General features: G+C 34.7%; 1 protein-coding gene across 2 annotated transcripts in view; it reads right to left on the bottom strand.

The window, feature by feature from the left end:
* The window catches only part of LOC149076558 (uncharacterized), a 126,416-nt gene that overhangs the window by 19,966 nt on the left and 86,159 nt on the right, over positions 1–20,291 (bottom strand). For both annotated transcript variants that reach the window (XM_089242127.1, XM_089242128.1), the window contains exon 4: positions 17,985–18,074. In XM_089242127.1, coding sequence (XP_089098253.1) covers positions 17,985–18,074 — 90 coding nt within the window. The remainder of the gene's footprint in view (positions 1–17,984; positions 18,075–20,291) is intronic.

Here is a 20,291-nt window from a genome sequence, read left to right as displayed (position 1 = left end):
ATTACCCGAAGAGGCGTGTCAATTTTCTTATCAAAAATTGTCCCCGCATCGTATCCAGTCTGTCTTCTGTACTTTCTAAAGGTTGAGGGCCTTATAGTTTATATTACCAGCTTACGTCCATTTTCTTAGCTTGTTTAATTCTTATAAATGGTAAATCTGATGAACAATGATGAACAAAAAAATTAATAATAATAATAAAACTGTCTTAACGTTCATTTTATGAAAAAAAAGGCATGTATCGGAGAGCGGACAGCAGGCAATATTTTCTTCCGAACGCGATGACACAGAAGCGATGTGTCGTGCCGAGTGTTCTTCCGAATCAATCTTCCTCAACATCGAACCTTCCGAAAACAAGTTTCCTTCGACCTCCACCACTGCTGCTGCGTTCAAAAGATGGCGCCTCAAAACAAATTGAAGCAAAAGCAACGATGGCAGGAAACAGGAAGAAGACAGAAACGCACTTGCGAAGAAACATGGAACAAGAAATATCTCATGTGTGTGTATATATATATTTAATACGTACTACACGAATACTTGGGAAGATCTCTCCGCTTCTTCCCACTTTGCCTCGACCTCCGGTACGTTGTGCCGCCGTCATTCATGTCGAGTGGAACAAATGGAGTGTCATACCACACAGGTTTCCTGTAATACATGGGCTACCTACTCAAGATTGATCACCAGAGTTCCCTCACTTGAGCCGGGCCTTAAAAATCGCCCGCGGACGCCGTGTGTAAGGTTTGACACTTTAATTATTCCTCGAGGGAGAAACACTCTCAGAGATGGAGGAAAAATATGAAAAAAAAAAAATCTCGTTCCTCGTTCGCTAGAAGATGATTTTCTGGAGAAAAGCGGGAAAAGAAAAATTGTTTAAGCAAAGAAGATAGATATATATGTATGTATATAAAAGAAAAAAAAGAACCCTTCTCTCTCTCTTATATATATTCTCTCTCTAGAACCCTCTATCCATCTACATCTTCAGGAGAAAGTTAGACGTTAACTTGTTGAGCTCGATGTAGAATTATCATCATCGTCATCAAGAACCCCCCCCCCCCATTTTTTTTTCTTCATGACAACATCTTATGGAACCCGAATTATTCGTTCAACTCCCCTCTCAATCATTGATGTTTTTTTTAATTAAACCTTAATCAACTTTCGAGAGATTTCTCGTATATGTGTCTTGATTAAAAATGTTTTTATGTCGGACATCGGGAATTAAAAAGGGTTTTCGATGTAGTTCTTTTGATGGTTTGCGGCTGATTATCATCCGCGATGGTTAAACTAGTCTGATGCTGAGACTTCGGTTCCCACGAGCTGTGAGAACGAGATCATTTTCGGGTTCTTTAACCTGATGGATTTGAATATTTTGCGAATTAATACTGAAACAAAAGTTTTTTAACCGGCTATTTGGGGGGGGGGGATCATAAGATTACATATCAATTATCTTTAGTTAATGGCTACGTTATACAGTAATTATTTTTATGTCAGATTGTTCATTCACCTTCTCCACATTTATTTTGATTTACTAGATTAATCAAACATTCACTAGAAAAAAAAGATATTGAACTACTATACTTAGTAATAATACATTCTTTTGATGCATATATTGCAAATTTTAGTTGTCGGTGGTTAGGTCTTCTTATTCGCAAATGAGAAAGTACAAACTTATGCTTTCTATCGATCGAAATTCTGTCAAATATAGCGTGAATGGAAAAAGGAAAAATCCAAATTTATACTATAGAAATTGTGTGGTGTGTGTGCAGTGTTTGATAAATTTAATTAATCATGATTTCTTTGGATGGCTTTTACAGAATAAGTAATATATAAGGGTTTGTACATTTTTACCCTGGATCATATTTTTTAAAAACTATCGTGAAAATTTATGATTGCGAATTTTCTACGATATAAAAGCATATTTATGCCAAGGTAATTTATAATTTATGTTGTTTCTGAATTCTAGTAGAGACTAATATATTTTGAAGCCCCTACATTTTCCTACTCTCTTTGACCTTGGGGAAATTAAATAAATACCGCGGACGTTCGCTTTTCTTTTTTTTCCACCCACGTACAAACTGGTTGCAATCGTAGTGCCACACAAGCCTTCCACCATACTAATTCTTAGAGGCGCAACGTATGTCTCTTTGATGTGCGGAACGTGATTCGACCTATCCAAGTTGGACATTCGTCTAGTGTCTAGCTTGGCTAGCAATAAAATATTTCATGATTTACATACACATTGATGGGAAATTTCATGTAAACAAATATTAACATGATAAGTTTTCGTTTATTTATTTCAAAAAACGCCATGACAAAAGAAGTTATTTAGTACCAAGAAGTTTTTTTATATAAATACATCTAAGTTGAACCTGATGAAATATGTATAAGAAATATTAAATGTGCTTTTGAAAGTTCTACGTGTTTTGATTTGTAGTGCATAGCATGGGGTTTTTCCATCATGTAGGTCCACCCAGAACATTGTGGTTTTCCAACTTCGAGGCACGGATGAGAGGTGGTTTCCCATTTCAAAGTCTCTCCGCAGAGAGCAGGCAGACCATCAACACGATATTTACATATCATGGAAATTCAGGCATTTTCACTTCAAAATATGGGAGGCAGATGACAAGTAGAAATTTCCTAGAATGTTTACTAGGTGATGCGTGTACAGTTAAGTAGTGGTAGGCATATGACATGCTATTCACATTGCAAGATGCCTCATAATTATTAGTTGTCGAGTGTTTCTCCTCTTCTATACTAGTTTGCTATTACTCACAATGTGAAGATACTGCGTTGCCCATGTTTCCTGTATACAGCGATACCTCGACTAACGACCACCACACTTCGTATGGACACACCATACGAATTTTTTGGCTGAGGAAGATTTTTTTGTGATTTTTCTGACGCGGCTAACGAACGTTTTCATTGATATAGATGCATGCGTTAACAAAAAACAGCCGCGTATTTAACTGAATTTTCAATTTTCACTTCAATTAGCATCAGAATTACTGTTAATTGAACCCTATTAAAACGTCTACCTTGGAATCTTTTTTTCGGATGTACCTACACTTTTTTTTCTGAAAAGTTTGAATTATTTCATGTAAAATTCAACTAATCAGCTAATAGAAAATGCATAAAAAAGTAGCCCATGTTTTCAGAGCACGCGTGCTTTCAGTGCAAGGCGTTAGCATTAAACTAAACCGTGGTCTGGATATTCTAGGAGATAATTTTTTCCATCTACACGTATCAGAAATGAGCTTATAAAATCACAGATGGGTTGGGGACATCTACGAACTCGACTGGAATGTGTCAATACCATCTTTAGTCTGCTAAAGCTGTTTGTGTACATAGTGTGAAATAAAAATATCTTCAGTATCTCATCTTCCTGTAAATTGTGATTTAACCAACTTTGAAGCCATTGGTTTTTTTAATCCTTTTTTGTCTTCTTTATAGCAAACCTCGGTGGTTTAAAATCAAAATCTTCAAATTTTAGGCAGCACGCATAACGAATTAAACGATTTTCCCATAGAAAGCTATTGGAACTCGCCTTTCGGCTAACGAACGTGATTGCGGAACGAACTATATTTGTTGGCCGAAGTATCAATATATTCCTATTTTCTCTTCAAAAAAAAACAACAATAAAAACCATTGCGAAGGGATAAGCATAGCCTTCCTGTTGATAAAAAAAATGATTTTTAATCTTAATAACCAAACGTGCATTCCGAAACTGACTGCTGAAGCATAGAAACCATTAATGCAGGAGAGTTTGATAATTTCCGACAGAAAATTAAACAACAAAATACGATTGTTGTAAACTGGGTTTACAAGGATTATTTCTCAGGATTCAACAAACTAAAATAGTCACAAAATTACTAAAGTTTACCTCACTCTACGAAACCACAGAATTTTCTCAGTAGTACACAGACAAAATTCGTTTAAGATAATGCATCCCAAATGTTTTATGGAACTTACACCGGTAGAACGTTAATTTAAAAAAAAAAAAAAAACAACAACAACAACAACAAAAAAAACCAAAACCATAAACATCAATGATAAACATACTGAAAAAAAAATTATCTACCCTAATTCTTATAACGTTAAGTATAATCAAAGATTATGTAACTCGAATAAATCTTTCTAATTAATCGAAACAACGAATAAATAATCTTTCCGGTGATTTAACTTCCATTAAAAAAAAATGTCCAGTCCGTCATTTAAAATGAATGACGGGGAAAAAAAGAAAAAAAAAATAGAAACTTTTTACCGAAAACCCTTCAAAAGTCCCAAAAGCATTTTAACAAGAGATAAATGAAACATTGAAAAGTGAAGAAACAGTAAAAGTTAAAAAATAAAATGAATAAAAAAGTTAACAAAATTGCTTCACTACACAACCAATCTTGTCGAAATTCAACAAATTATGAAGAAGATTTTCCGAATTAGTAGTTTCTTCTCAAAGGCCGAGAGAAAGAAAGAACTGAAATGAAGGGGGTAGGTATATCCCCCTACTAATTTACTTTAATCTGACAGGTGTGTCTGGAGGCGTGAAAAATAAATGGCCGAAGCCTTCCTTTCGAGCTAAGAAAGATAAAGAAAAGAAAAAGATCATGAGAGATTTATCGAAGAAAATCTTAAGTAATTTTTCTTCTTACATTCTTTTATATTTTGAATTTTTTTTTCCAAAGGGAAAAGAGAAGGAGAAAATTTTTTTTCTTCTTTTTTCTTGAGCCAAATTAAAGATCGAGCGCCGACTTTGATAGCTGCCATCCGATTAATTATTGGAACAAATTTAGCGAAGATGAGGTTATCGATTTAGAGAAGATACAAATAAGAAAAATGAACAAGAAGAAATAATAATAAAAAAAAAACCTGTATATATATATATAGATATATATATATAAGGAGATGGAAACGAAAATTGCCAAGATAAAATATGGTTTCACCGCCGATCTTGGTAAATGGTTCATCTGCGTTCATTTATTTCCTGAACTTGGTCAAAATAATTTTAAACAATTTGTGAAAAATGTATATTTTTTTGACTGTCGAGAAATTCCAAAATCTGTTTTTTTCCTCTTTATTTTTATTTTATTTAACGCCAAGGAAATGAAATTTGATTTATCTTATTCAACGATTACATGTATATATATATATATATATATATATATTGTTCTACGAAGAAAAGTAAGTAAAAAAGTAGTAAAAAAGTAGTATTGGAATGGTTTTCTTTTGCCTTTTCACTTTTCAACAAATATTTAACGTATCTGTTAATCCATCCGAATAAACTTGACGGGAAACGGAAAGATAAATTTTTAATACGAATAATGATTGATGTAAGAATAAGATTTTATTCTCATTTAATGATGATGCTCTGATACATCATAAATTATTTTGATTTATCTGTGATGATTTGTAATTAAAAAAATTTATAAAAATATATTAAAAAATTTAATTTTTTGAGCTTGTTTTGAACGTCCATGCTTAAGTATTTTCTTTAAAAAAAAGTTTTCGTTATTTTTCACAATAATTATTTAATCTATATCTATTTAAATCTTTAACAATACGTCGCATTCATCAATTACCACTTTGCAAAGAGATTGCCAAAAAATTTAAATATTTTCCTGTGAAAACGTAAGATACAGTAAAAGATAGATATAATGGACACGGTTTTCAATGGGGATTTTTGATATTATGAACGATTTGCAATACATCATGAACGAACTATTGTTAAAGAAATAAAAGCCATGAGTTTATAGCGAGTTGCTAAATCACGAAACATTCGTTATAGTGTCAACAAAAGTTCTCGAAAAAAGCCACGTTTTCTTCCTCTAGCAGCAAGAGCTTTTTCCAGTATTAGATACGCACTCAAACTGTTAGGAAGTCCCACACACACACACACACGTCCGGCATAACTCAATCGGTGAAAAATTGCCCATGACGATAGACCGGAGTTGTGCTAGATTTGAAAGAAAGAAAGCAAGAGTTACACTATAGGGTAGGTGGATCACTATAGGCATACATGCTCGTCTTGGAAATTTTTTTGAGGAGCTTCTTACAGCTGATAGACAGAAAGGAAAATTTTATTCTGTGATGCTTGTTTCACCTTTATTTGATTTCAATATTGTATTTATTTATTTTGAAATTTTTTTACGATTTAAACTTGTTTCATTTTGAGTGACTGAGAGACAATGGTCATGTCTCTGCAAGGCAGGCTAGAAGGAGATCTCTGCAACGGGATCTGCACAGTGGTAGAACTCTGGCGTTCATGTCACGGCCATTTTTCTCTGGTACAGTTTATTTGGTTGGCACTTACAATTCAGAGCCATTTCCAAATTCTTGAACAAATCGCAAAAATTCGTGGTTTAGCAATAATCATGCTTGCTGCCTTTTTCCGATTAGTGGAAAGACGTTAACGAGCACACAGCGGTCATGAAGTAGAGGACAGAGAGAAAAATTCAGAATTTTAACTTTTGACTGTCAGCTAAGTCATTTTGGGAATATGAAAGACATTTTTACGAAACGATCTGAAGCATCAATTACTACGAGCCAAGGAACAACTCGAAATTGTGATCCTATTCAAAGTCTAATATTACAAAGGGAATGATCTGAAAATATTAATTTTTCTGTTTGTGAAGTTGTAACTTTAATTTCGCTGGTACAGTAACATATCTATAGCTTATATATATAAAATTGATTTTCTGTCTGTCTGTCTGTCTGTGTGTGTGTGTATGTTCTCTATACAAATATACAATTTTAGATCGATCGTCGCCAAATTTTGCATATATACCAAATGGAACCCGACTTGAACGATAGGCTACTTTAAAACTTCGTTAGACCAGGGCAAATGCCCCAAATGGGCAAAAAACTGTCCGGCAACAATGGTTTTTGGGCCTCAACAATCACTTTCCGAACGTTTACTTTGGTTACCGTGGTTACCTAGCGATGAGTTTCAGACGTGTTTATGTCTTTACAATGGTTTGTCACTTCTTTAATGCTGCCAGTTATGTATAATAGTTTATGCCTTTATAATGGTTTGCCGCATTTTCAATACTCTCAGTAATGAGGCTTTTTGAATAGACGTTATAATCATCACCATCATCGCTTTGATGATCAGGAAAAGGGTGATTCTCATAGAAATCAGTATTAAAATTGCCGATTTAACTGCATAAATACGGAAATTTAGTGGGGGGGGGGGTTCCTGCCACATCAATAATTTTAAAAATTAAATTGAATTCTCGATTTTTGAAATATTGAATTCGCTTGGAGATACGAAGCCCAGAAAATTAAGTATGAAGTAATTAGCCGGATCTACTTTTGAGTTGGATATCCATGCAATAACATTGATTTCAACTTTTTATTTATATCTTCTCAAGCATGAAAATTAATGTCTCCGTATTGTCTTTTGGTATTTATTTGCATAAATTCATATAGTTTAGGATGTTTTTAAAATTAGTTATGGGCCCCGTAAAGTGCATCGTAAAAATTCCACAGCTTTAATTAAGCATTTTTGGAAGCTGAAACAGGCAGAGATGGATAACTTGAAGTTCAGGGGGAGGGAATCGAAATACCTAGCACCCATCAAAAAAAAAGGGGGAGGGGACTATTCATTTCTATGTTTCTTTAAATTTAGATTTGTTTATTTCATGAGTCGCGCAGGACGTCGCCATATTGGTTATCTTTAGACACGGTTTGCATGTCCCTCAAAGAAAGAGGGAGATATCACGTGGTTCATAAAGCCTCATTGAAGAAAACCCGGGCAACGCCGGGTATTATAGCTAGTTTTTAATAAAATCCGTAAAAGTGGGGATCAGTAAAAGTGGAGTTCACTACTCCACGCGAACCAACTCCATATTCTTTGATAAGTCTTTCTATTCCTTTTTCATTATTCGAAAAAATCATTGCCAGCTTTAATTTATTATGCTAGAGGAACCAGAATAAAGTTTTCTTCATTGAGCTTATCTCCACACATTCCACCAAGAAAACACACAAGAGTTCTCGAAAATTGTAGTAGAAATTAATGAACTATTATTTCAATTTTTTTTGCGGGAAAAATACTTCTAAAAGTTTCAAAAACAGGTATTGAAAAACATGCATTTTATTATTTCTATGATTATGTTTAAAAATATTTTGTGCACATTCTGAAATGAATTTTTTGTCACATTCTCTGATGTGGATTTTCTTAATTATTTCCACCAATATCCTAAACACCCACATGAAAGAAACACGAGAAATATTTAGTGGTTTCTATTTCATTTTTCGGAATTAAGTTTTGTAAAACCATAAAAACATATCTGATTATACTTATAACTAAAATGTGGAAAATAAATGTAGAAAAAGAAAGTCAGCAATCAAACAATAAACAGCTGAAGACACTTTTACTTTCATTTCATACTATGAGGGATTAATATGTTTAACCAAAATGCCTTTCACACGTTTGAAAATTAAATTAAAAAAAGGTCAGCTCGGTAATATTTATCTTGAAAATTCTTTCGAAGAATTTAGTACACACCACATAGCTTGTAGTATTTAGTATTATGCTATAACCACTATGAATTTTTGTTTTGAAATTTTAAAAGCATCACGTGGCAGTTCGCACAAAAAAAAAAAAAATAATGATAATAATTTTTTCGCAATATCTATTTAATCGCTGATACTAATCGATTTTAGGACATATCGTCAATTCCATATCATCATTGGTAAACTAATCATCGAACAGCAGCATCCTAATGGAACGATGGAGGATTTTTTAATTACTGTGGTGACTGAAATATATATATACACACACACATAAATCTATAATATATATATATACACTTATGTACATTCTCCGAACATAATGAAAAAAATAAATAAATAAACCGAAAACACCAATCACTTTCTTTAATTATTCCGCGGGTTTGCTGGATCAAAGAATCACTCATTTTCTAATTAAACTAGAAAATTTTAATCATTCTTCTCTTCTCACCTCCCTCCATTGAAAGAGAGAGATTCTAGCATACAGAGAGAAACGTAGCGTTGTGTGTTGGGAGGAGGGATTCAGGTGGGGTTAAAATTCCATGGAAAGCGATTTTTCATAAATTATTTCAACCTTATTCTTGAGCTGAGCTCTTTTTTTTTCTTTGCTCATCCCTCCTCCTTCCATTTACTCTTTCTCTCTCGGCTGGAAGAGTTGGCACTGCTCATGTAAACTGTTGCTAATTTACCTTAGAGTTTTCGTTCCCCGTTTTTAATGAGTTATAGAACCCATTTTATTTCTTTCTCGTGTTGCCACCTGCGCCCTTCTCCTCCTACTTTTGCCCTAACGTCCGAGACTCTTAACGATTTATAAGCCTGTTCGTATTTACAAGTGTTCGATACCAGCGACGACCCCCCATCCCCTCTCCCATTTTCAGAGAATAAAACAAAAGAAGAGCTCTTGTGGGAGCATGCAACGTGTGTTTGTGTGTGTATGTGTGTTTATACTAACTTTGGGTTCATTAATTACTGTGACGCGATAAGTAATTAGCGCTGCGAAGAAGCAAGTTTTCGGTTCGGTTAATGAGGTTATCAATAACGGCTCTTTCTTTTCTAATCCTTTCTTTACTCTATCTCTCTTACTCTCTCCTTCACGCCGTCTCATCTACTCTGTTCAGCCTCTATCTCGATGTTCTAGGAATTTCTCGGACAAATATCGTGTGCAACCTCTCCATGTTCACCTTGCTTTCCTATCTTTACTGAAAACTATGGTATATGCGCATCGTTTCTTTTCATAGGTTTCTGATAACGACTAAACTGTCTACTAACGGCCGACTAGACTGTAGAGAAAGAGAGATGGAAGTTAAAAAAAACAACCCACTTGCGACTAATATGCGATATTTCATCTTCTTTTTACCCATCACAAAAATCATTAAAGGGTTCTCGGCTATTCAAGTATAAATTGTGCAAAAATATCGACAACATGTTATAGAGCAGTGTTTCTCAACCTTTTTTCCGACCCGCACGCCCAGTGCAATCCGATTCACCTTCCCGCACCCCTTGGATAACGTGTTGTCTATTTGTTAGAAAAATTAGTTTTTTTGCAATTGATTAAATTAATTATTCATTGTTACAAAAACTGTAAAGTTAGAAGATAATTGCGAAATTAATTTATTGAAGAGAAACTATGCACACATGCATATTATATCAACGCAACAAAACTGAAATTAGGAGTAGATTTTTAATAGTCAATTTATTCTTGCTTTCTCATCATAATATTTTGAGATTGAGGTCGTTTCTTTGAAAGGTCTACTACTACTATTACTACTTAACCTGCACCTCGCACACATTCCTCTACGGCGGTGGTTCCCAAAATTTTTGAAGTGCGACCCCTCCCCCCTTTCACTAGAATTTTATTCGAGACTCCCTTTTATTGTTCAAACTTAAGTTAAAATTTAATCGATAAATGGCGCTGCGAGAATACCATTACTTATGTGCATAATCAACTCTGAATTTTTCGAGCTTTTGTGATACCAACCTTCTGATCGAGATACGTCAGTGCTCGTGCTTGTATGTGTGTTGCCTATGCATTGGATACATCAACCTGTGTTTGACAGCCAATGAAAGTTGAATGAGTGCAGGGCTTTCCTATCATCAAAATCTGCAACTACATGAATCCGTGAAACATTTTAATTAAAATTTGAATTTAGTACTATTACTACTACTAAACTACGCATGCACTTCGATCACATTCCTCCGCGAAACTTCTAACGAATTGATACATATTGGAATCTGCGTGCACGTGTTGTGAACCTGACTTGAAGTTTGTTTCTGTGTGATGCTTGCTATAGGGCTGCCATCTATTTTTCGACCGATGAGTGAAGTGCAATGATTGAAGATTTGCACTGTTGTGCATTTTAATGGGGCAGTTCCTTTTTCCAGACATTCTGTAGTTTCTAATTTAATAGTTGCGTGCTTTACTTTTAACTGGTGAGTGAGTACATGAAGAGTAAGTGGCACAGCTAAGAGTTAAGGTGCGTTTTATATTTATTTACGTTGCGAAAGAATAAACTAAATTCATTGTAAGTCGTTTAAATTCTGGAAATGTTTTCGCGAGTCCTGTAGCTCCTTTATGCGGCTCTCCGGGGGGGGGGGGTTTGCGACCCACAGTTTGGGAACCACTTCTCTACGGAATTTCTAATGAATTAGAAGATGCCAGAATGTGTGTTATGAGTGCATGTGTGGACCTAACACAGTGGTTCTTGACTGGGGTGTGAGAGAGCATTTCTGGGGGTGAGGGAAAAAAAAATTACACGTTGTGACTGAATATTCAGGAGAATTGAAACGATGATAAAAATTAAGTTTTTCGATATTTAAAAAGCATGAAATTATACAGACATTTTGACATCGTATCTTTTAACTTTCACGTGTAGAGATGGATCGCATGAAATTCGCGTTGCAAAAGTTTGTTCTTCGATTAGCGTTCGTAATTATTTTCCATTCCGACTGACAAAAAGCACCATTAATACAAAAAATATTTCGTGGTTTATTTACATTATTGTACTTCGTGTTTTTAGCATGCTGCACTTTGACATTGGCGTGAGCATGACTCAGGAAAAACGTCAAGTAATTTAATCTGCGACAAATATTGCACGTACATTTTCTTTTGGCCTCAGACGAGACACAGCAACAACTTTCTCTTAGTAGGTGTTTTAGGACAGGATGTGTCCGTATAAAAATTAAGGTTTTTTTTATTTTATGACACACTGTATTGCCACTCTCAAAACTGGTACACGGTGATTTTTGAACACATGTCAGCATGTTTTAAATTGGATCCATTTCTCTACGACGAACTCTTGATGAGATAAAATCCGAGTTAGGACTTATTGGACACCCTGTATATTGTACTGAAATGTAAATTTGTTGTGCAATGATAGCTGGAATCAATAAGTGAAGAACAATTTATTGAAAATTTTCCTCAAGTTTTGAAAAATGTTTAAAAAAAAATCTTGTTTTAGTTTAGTTTTCAAATTTATTTAAAAAAAATACTAAATTAACAGTAGCTGAAAAATATCAAATAATAATAATTATATAAATAAATTAATAATTAATTAAATTAAGAATTTTAATTGATTAAAAATTATAATTAACATAGTTAATTAATGTAATTGATTACAGAAAAAAAAATAACGAATAGAAAACTGATTGTCGGGGTTTATTGATTGGGGTTGCGGGTAGATGAATCGTATTATTGCCGGGATGGAACCTTAACCGGGATTATACAAATACAAATACAAATACAACGCCACAACAGACAAAATGCTCAACGAGGTGGCTGATAAAAAGATGCCCATAAAAATATGGATGTCATATATTTCAACCTTTTAACCTTTTTAGGTTAAGAACCACTGCCATAACGCGTTCATGCTGGCAGAATTGTCCTTGTTTCGTGTTCTTTCTTGCTTGAAAGAGCTGATATTCATATTATCTGATTAATTTTACATATCGTCACTTATTCAAGCAATTTCTGTCTTTTTTCAAAAAAGAAGCCTTTGAAAAAGTTGCATATATAATAGGTAAAGATGTGTCTTTCAAGTCCTTTCGAACTAGAAACATTCCAATTTCAAATAATAGATTTCTCTACGAGCGAGATGTTCGTATACATCTCGCGTACAAGAATTCGATTTTTGTCATTTTAATCTTACCGAATGTGACCAGTCAACATGTTATAATTTTCGTTCCATCCCCACGAATGGGTGCGGGATGGAAAATTAATTAACCACCCTTGGATTACAGTAAGTGGTGTACAGTAACAAATTCATAAATCTTTGAAAACAAAATATGTAAAAGTTACGGTTAAGGTCCAGAGATCCGTAAAAGTCAATATTTGTAAAGAAAGCATTCCTATATGTAATAATACTTAGAAATGATTAAATAATGAATTAATTTTTTTAATTAATGTTATAGTAATTGAATTATAAATTCGGTAATTGATAGAGTCCATGTTTCACAAAAAAAAAAAGAGTCAATTGTTAACTACTAGTAATAATGCTCATAAACGTTTCAATTTCAGACTTTTACCAGCTGAACACAGGTTTGACTTGTGTCGAAGCTTTTACGGTATCATATACTGCACATGACAAAATGACAAATCACTCATCTGTCTCTTGATTAGGATTCACAATGTCAGTAATTTTACAAAGACATCTCTTTGCCAATAATTATTTATATTTAGAAAGTTCGCCATATTATTTTTCAATTAAATCAAAATTTCAGAATACCTCAGAACGAGGTTGTATAGTAATAGTATAATATCTATACAATCTCGTTCTGAAGGTATTCTGAAAATTTAATTGGTTTCTGGTTGAAGGTATTCTGGTTTATTTGAAAATAACAACAGAAACATAGTAGAAAAGAAACATATTTTCAGGGTTTTTAGACCTGGTTTAGAGAGCAATTTATGCACAGCGTTTTCAACAAAATGATATCGTACAGTCAAATTGTGTGAGAGAATAGTGGTAACAAAATAACTGTAAATAAGTTCTTACCGACTCCTGATGCCCCGGTATATACACTTCCTTCAATTTGAAATTATGAAAAACGAAAGATCTAATATGCATACTATATTTCATATGTAGAGTATATATGTGTATAGTTGATTAAAAAATTGATAGTGGTTCAAGCCAACACCATCTATAGTAAAAGGTTATGTTTCAAATATTCTGTTAAGTTTTTATTAAAAAGGCTGGCCTTTACTTGATGCTTGGAAATGTTGAATTTTAAGTACTGAACTCATATATTCGGGTACTCATTTTTTCTTTGCTAATTTAACCCTTTTTCTACAACGTTGAGGAAAAAAAACCATGGGATAAATATATAGAGTGTGTGTGTGTAAAGTTGCTCGTCTGTGTGATGCCACAAAAAAAACCACTTCACAGGGACGACGGATTTTGATGACCTCGGTTCATGACGTCACGAATCGCGCGCGTAGGCTTTATACTATAGCTCGTGTTGTCCAAGCTCGCAAAAAACCCACGGCAGCACGTTTGCGTCTTGGTGGGTGTGTCTTCCCGTATGATGATGATGAGTCAATATATGCACATATGATTCAATATGTGCTAGGTGACCCTATTGCAGATTTTTTCCATACCTTTGCCTATATGGCAAAGTAATATAATTCATGCCTATATAATTGAATTCAATCGTTTTACAAGGTTAATGTGTGAGATTAACTCAGAGTAGGTGACGAATTTTACGGATTTAAAGGCATTCGATCTAGTTTGGATCAGGTGTGAACCCGAGTTCGATTGGCTAAGCTAGCGCATATCTTTTGAATGGGTCCAGATTAACACCCACCTTTTGATCTTGGTACTGAAAATATTAACTCCAAAATAAGTGGGCGCCAATCCAATACAATTAATCTAATTATGTACTTTGACTTCGAAGGACCGGACACACCCCACTTCACATCTCTGAGAGAGATATCTAAGTGTTTCTGAAGGGTGGGTGTGTCCGGAAATTTTATTAAATAACAAGTAACATAGACATAGATTTAGGGCAATCGGGTCCAATAACAATGATTAATTTAGAAATCTCGCATATAACATCCGTCGATCGTCTCTCGGCACCAGGATCGTCCTTGAGGTTCGGTGAGAGTCTTCCGTTACCTAGTATGTCGACATTCCACTCATGTTTACATAGTCAGTTCAGATTCTTGCTCCGCAGCTTACGCTGCTGAGAAGACAGGACGTCCAGCCGTCATAGTGTTCGTCCTCGTTTAGATGAAGCCGATCGTATGATTAGCACCCATTAACCATATCATCAGCAATTTACCTATTTTCAGCTTCGAAAATTTTTTAAAAACTGAGAATCTGTGTATATATATATATATATATAGAAGATAGTATTTTTTATTGTTGGAAGATGATACGAATTTTGATGTACCCTTTTTTTCGCCTACACATTGTTTTTCCCACTTAAAATATGTTTAAATAGGTTTTAGACATTTTATGCATGTGACATACTCTCTTTTGGTATCTTACGTAATACGTTACAATTTCATTCGATCTAGAACTTTTTTTTCCTTTCCCACATAACGTTAAAGTTCACATTCATGAAAACTTGATACTATGTAACACGTTGTTCAAAGTCGAGAAAGATTTGTTAGAAAAGACGGCAACGCCCCTATCATTGATAATATTACTACAAGGGATAGATAGATAGATAGACAGAGAGAGAGAGAGAGAGAGAGAGGGAGAAGGAATCACACACACACAACGGCTCTGTTTTGAGTATAAAATTCCTGAACCTTCTCCCAAACGTTGCGAATTCCCATCACCTTCTTTCTCTCGGAAAGCCGAAAATCATTCATCTTTTCACGGACCCATTTTTAAAGTCTTTAAAATTTCAATATCTTCTTCTTCTACGAACTACGACGACTTCCATTTGTTGGGCCAAAGCCAATAAAATCTGTTCTTAAAATTCAACTACAATGTCTCTTCCTGAAGAAGCTGCGGAGCTGCATCTTATACATATATATATATAGAGGGGGTGGAGGAGAGAGAGATAAAACGTTTTATCGCGTGACCAAGTACTATTTACGAGTGATGCCAATTTTTTTCTTAGTTTTTCACAATTCAGTTTATATATATATATATATATATGTATGTATATGCAAACAGATAAAGCTGCAAACGAAAAAAAAAAGAAGCAGAATGAATTGAAATTGTTAGTGAATTCCTAATTTGAGATGTTTGTTTGCATTTAATTTATTCTGAACGAGTATGACTCACTTTGCAAAATGTTTGTCTAATAAACATAAAACTCCTTTTTTTGTTGATAAAAATGGCATTCATGATTATGTAATAAAGTATTAACATGTAATAAAGTATTAACATGTAATAAAGTATTAACATGTAATAAAGTAGAACGTCTTCAATAAATTGTATACGGATTTAACATATTAAAATATTCGACGTAAAACAATTAATAAACCATTAAACTGTTCTTGTCGTTTTTAGATGATGGCTTTAGTGGCTTGTTCAATCACACTTACTGTAGATTCGAATTAGGGATATCATTACTTTCTTGAGATGAAAAACGACAGTAGACGGCGTACGAATATACGTACTAGTTTTTTTTCCTTTTATTATTCCCTTTTCTCTGACAGGTTTGCTCTTGCATACTGACTGTATTCCCCTCTTTTTTCGATTCTACTGAATATATATGCAACATCTGATTTGAGTGTCGTCTATCTTCCACAAAAAAAAAAAAAACTTTAAGCTGTTGCTGAGAAAAAAAGGGAACTTTTCCGCTTGCGCAGAAGGAGAAGCATATCTTTAAGTTTACACAAAGGGTTAAATTACTCTCAAGAGAATTTCAGGCTAATATAAAATCCCGACAAAAAATTACGTAACTGGAAAAAAAATCTAGATATTAAAAATGAAATGTTTCTATTGGCAAATCGTGCATATGTATGTAACTGAACATCGGTTGGTGTCATACACTTAATAAAAAATGAATATTTTGTATGATATAACCAGATGCTATTTTATGCGTATATCATTCGAGTAATATCTCATGTTATTCGTTATTAAATATTAAAGGGAATCAAAAGTGTCCCGGATCACGACATTTATTTTAAATTAAAATGAAATGAACAACAATACTCATTAAACACATCTACACTATAGCGCGACGCAATATCAAGTACACGAAAAATTCACTACAATTAATCTGAATGAAAATCTATCAATCGATAGACAATTCGATTCTACTAATCGATAGACAAAGTCGAATAAAAAAAAATAATTTTCCTGTAAAAAAAAACCACACACACACAACAACAACAACACACCGCACCAATTTGCCACTCAAAACATTATCATTTACCCACCTCTTGTCCAGGGCCGCTGTGGCGTTCGCAGTAACCCAGGTCCATAAGATACTCGCCTAAATTACCAAATGGTGTTTAAAGGTGTTGCGAGTTCGATACCCGGTTAGTTCTTGTAAGAAACTTTCCTGGCACAAAGGTACAACAGAAACGGCGACATGGTCACGGAAAAAGATTGCTACCGCAGAAAGTAGTCCCACATCGAGGGGTTTAGAGCACCAACCTCTCTCCAACCTCAGTATGAAACAAAAATCTGAAATTCGGAATCGGCAATAAATTGTAAGTACCGGTTTAATTAGCCCTCATGTGCAGAAAATGACCAAATGAGACTCTGTAGTGGAATATATTTTTGTATTTTATATTTTAGTTAATTTTTAAAACAAAGAAAATTGAAGATTAATGTGCAACTATACCCGACTGTTCCTTGTACTTGAAAGGCACACCACAGAGTGACGTTATCAAGAACCGCACCTAAAGATGTTTTTTTATTCGGGAGGGCTATTGGCTAAAAGTGATCATAATCATAGATCATAGCAATGTGCCAAGAGCCACTGTGGGTGATCTATAACAATGCCGCGGGCCGATTAAGTGATCTGGAAATGTACCGCTTAGTCACTTAAGTAATCTGCCAATGTACCACGAGTACACCACTAGTGATCACATAGTGGTTTTTTTTTTTTTTGGAATTTGTCGGGGCGTTAAGAGAAACAATTTGTTGTGACTGTAAACAAAACAATTTGGTATAGAAGATATCAAAGGGCTTTTGCTAAGAAAAAAAGATGATGAGAGAGAGACAGGCCTGGATCAGCAAAAGAGAGAGCAAAGAAAGAAAAGCGTTTGATTCATTAAAGGAATTAAAAAATACTAATGAGAGAAAATGCTCTCACGACAAAAGTTTGCAAAACTTGCATCCCACCATAATTTGTGAGGTGTGTACCACGTGACCAAAGAAAATAACCACCGAAAGGTAATTCTTTACCACTGATTTCAAACATGATTTTGTTTGAAATCAAAAATGAAAACAAATGAAAAGTGCCTCTCTGCATCCCCAAAGTTGACAGGCGGTTTTTCTTTAGCTGGAAAGCCTATGGTATGAGAAGAAAATATGTACATATTCATAAGATGAAAACATATATAGAGGAATCGTCTTTACCTGATGGAAACCCAGGTAAGTTTCTACGGTGTGCGAGGTGTAGAAAACTTCCCCTTCACAGGTCAGGATCAACAGAAACCCGTTCAGGGCCTAAAAGTGCAATCACAAAAAAAGAAAGAAAAAAGAATATAGTTAAGAAAATGATAATAAAATGAAAAATAAATCTTTTTAATTACAAAATAAAGTAAAAAAAAATATGACTGGTTAACTGGCGGAACGAAAATTACTGAGGCTTTCTTGTTTCTCCCTAAATGAGGCACCAAAATTTAATAAATAAAAACGTTCGCGACGACTTATAATTAAGGGGATTGGGTAGCCTTGGCAATAGCATCCATAATTTAGCATTAGATGGTGCTTATAAAAAAATTGGTTGGTATAGTCTGGCATAGTTTCAATAAAGAAGAAGAATTTGAGATCCGGCTAAAAGTCCCACACCGCCCAAACTTCAATCGGACAGGATGTCCCCTTCCCTTATGAAGTGACGGAGGTGGGGGGGGGGTGACATTGTGTATTGATGTTCACAGTTGTCCCGTAAAAAAAACGGGGCAGACCAATATTTTCCATATTATTGAGTTCTTGAAAGGAATCGTCTTGTTCACCCCCCACCGGATCTGACTGTACCCATTTCCTACTGATACTCGGAATCTACCGGTAACACGACTAGAGACTGTCTATGCCAGCGGTTGTCAACGTTTTTGACTCACGGAGCCCTTTCTGGTAAATAATTTCTATGGAGGAGCTCCGTGTTGTGCGTAGGCCTATTTTTCATTCATTCATCAAAGTTACTGATTTATTATTATTATTCAAAAATACTTATAATTATTTTTTCCGAATTTACTGTTTTTTTGTATTTTTCTCGATCTGACGCGGAGCCTCCGGGGAGTTCACACGATGGAGCGTGAACTCCCGCTCTCCGCGGAGCACCGGTTGAGAACCGCTGGTCTATGCTATTGACGGCTTCTGTTAACAGGCTAAAGCACTTTGCGGTGATACCTCAAGCCTCCTTAGCAGCTAGAATCACCACCTAGCGAGACGTTTGAGGCAAATAAACACAGTGGCACCCTATCCCTCTGCTGACTATTATATATTAAACCACACATGAACCTCGTCCACTTTCCTACGCGGAATTTTATACCCAACGATTAAAAAAAATTACAGTAAAACCTGTCTTTAACGGAACCTGTATTAAGCGGAAACCCCTGCCTCCAACGGGAAAAAAATTTTGGTCCCGTGATTTCATTGCCAAAATACACATTGAAAAACCTGAATTAAATTGAACCTGTGTGTGTGTCTAACGCGGAAACGGAAAAGAATATTGTACCCTCTGACGAAAAATTTCACGCAAACACTACGGCTGTTTCCACGACCAATGTACAAAGGATCGTACAAAATGTTAAAGAGTCCTGTCTAAATTTTTTATGAAATTCTCTCACTTGCCAATGCGAGTACTTCAGTCACCCTTAGAATTAGTAAAAACCGTTTCCGTACTTGATTCTATGGTTTTAAAAGCCATACGTAGTGGTACAGTTGCTTTCTTAAACCGCAACAATTTTTTTCAGAAAAGCAGGCGGAAAAAAAAAAAAGAGAAATCAGTGGAAGGGTTTGATTTTCAAATGATATGCAAAAATTACAAAATTTTATGCTTTTCGTGATCGCAGTGCCGAGCAGGGCCACAATTAGAGGGAGATGGGGATAATTTCCGGGGCGGCAAAAGTCTAGGGGTGCAAATAATCGAATTTTACAGTGAATGAGGACATCAAAGTTATGTTGCCCCCTCCCAGTCTCACAATAATCTTTGTTACGGGTCTGATGCAGAGGATTACATAAACTTAGACGCCAATGTACATACTGAACTTGACATGACAGATATTGACACTCTCATTGAAAATTTCAGAAAAGTAAAAAAAAACATGAATGCCGTCAATTCAGATAAACAGTTAAGGGTAAAGTTGTATATATATACAGATGCTGTGAAAACCTATAAATGTTTAGTAATTGCAAAGTAAATAATGTACACATTATTTTATGTATATTTAAATTATTTACATTCTTTCAATATTTTATTCCAATTACATACGAGATGATTACATAATTTTACACGTTATATCAATTGAACCTGTATTAATTGGAAACCTGTGTTCAACGGAAAAAAATCTCGGTCCTTTGCGATTCCGTTGAAGACAGGTTTTACTGTATTACATGTTTGACAGCTCAACTTGTATGTTGGTATGACCCGTATATTCTCTTGTATCCTGTATTTTCCCGTAATTTTGCCAAACTTTTTATAAAAAGAACCCGTTTGAAGCT

The sequence above is a fragment of the Pholcus phalangioides genome, unplaced genomic scaffold (genome assembly GCF_987345545.1).
Source record: "Pholcus phalangioides strain wild (caught in Gottingen) unplaced genomic scaffold, Ppha-v1.0 ptg000015l_1, whole genome shotgun sequence".
Classification (NCBI taxonomy): domain Eukaryota; kingdom Metazoa; phylum Arthropoda; class Arachnida; order Araneae; family Pholcidae; genus Pholcus; species Pholcus phalangioides.
Note: the sequence above shows the minus strand (reverse complement) of the source record. Positions and strands in the feature narration are given on the sequence as shown.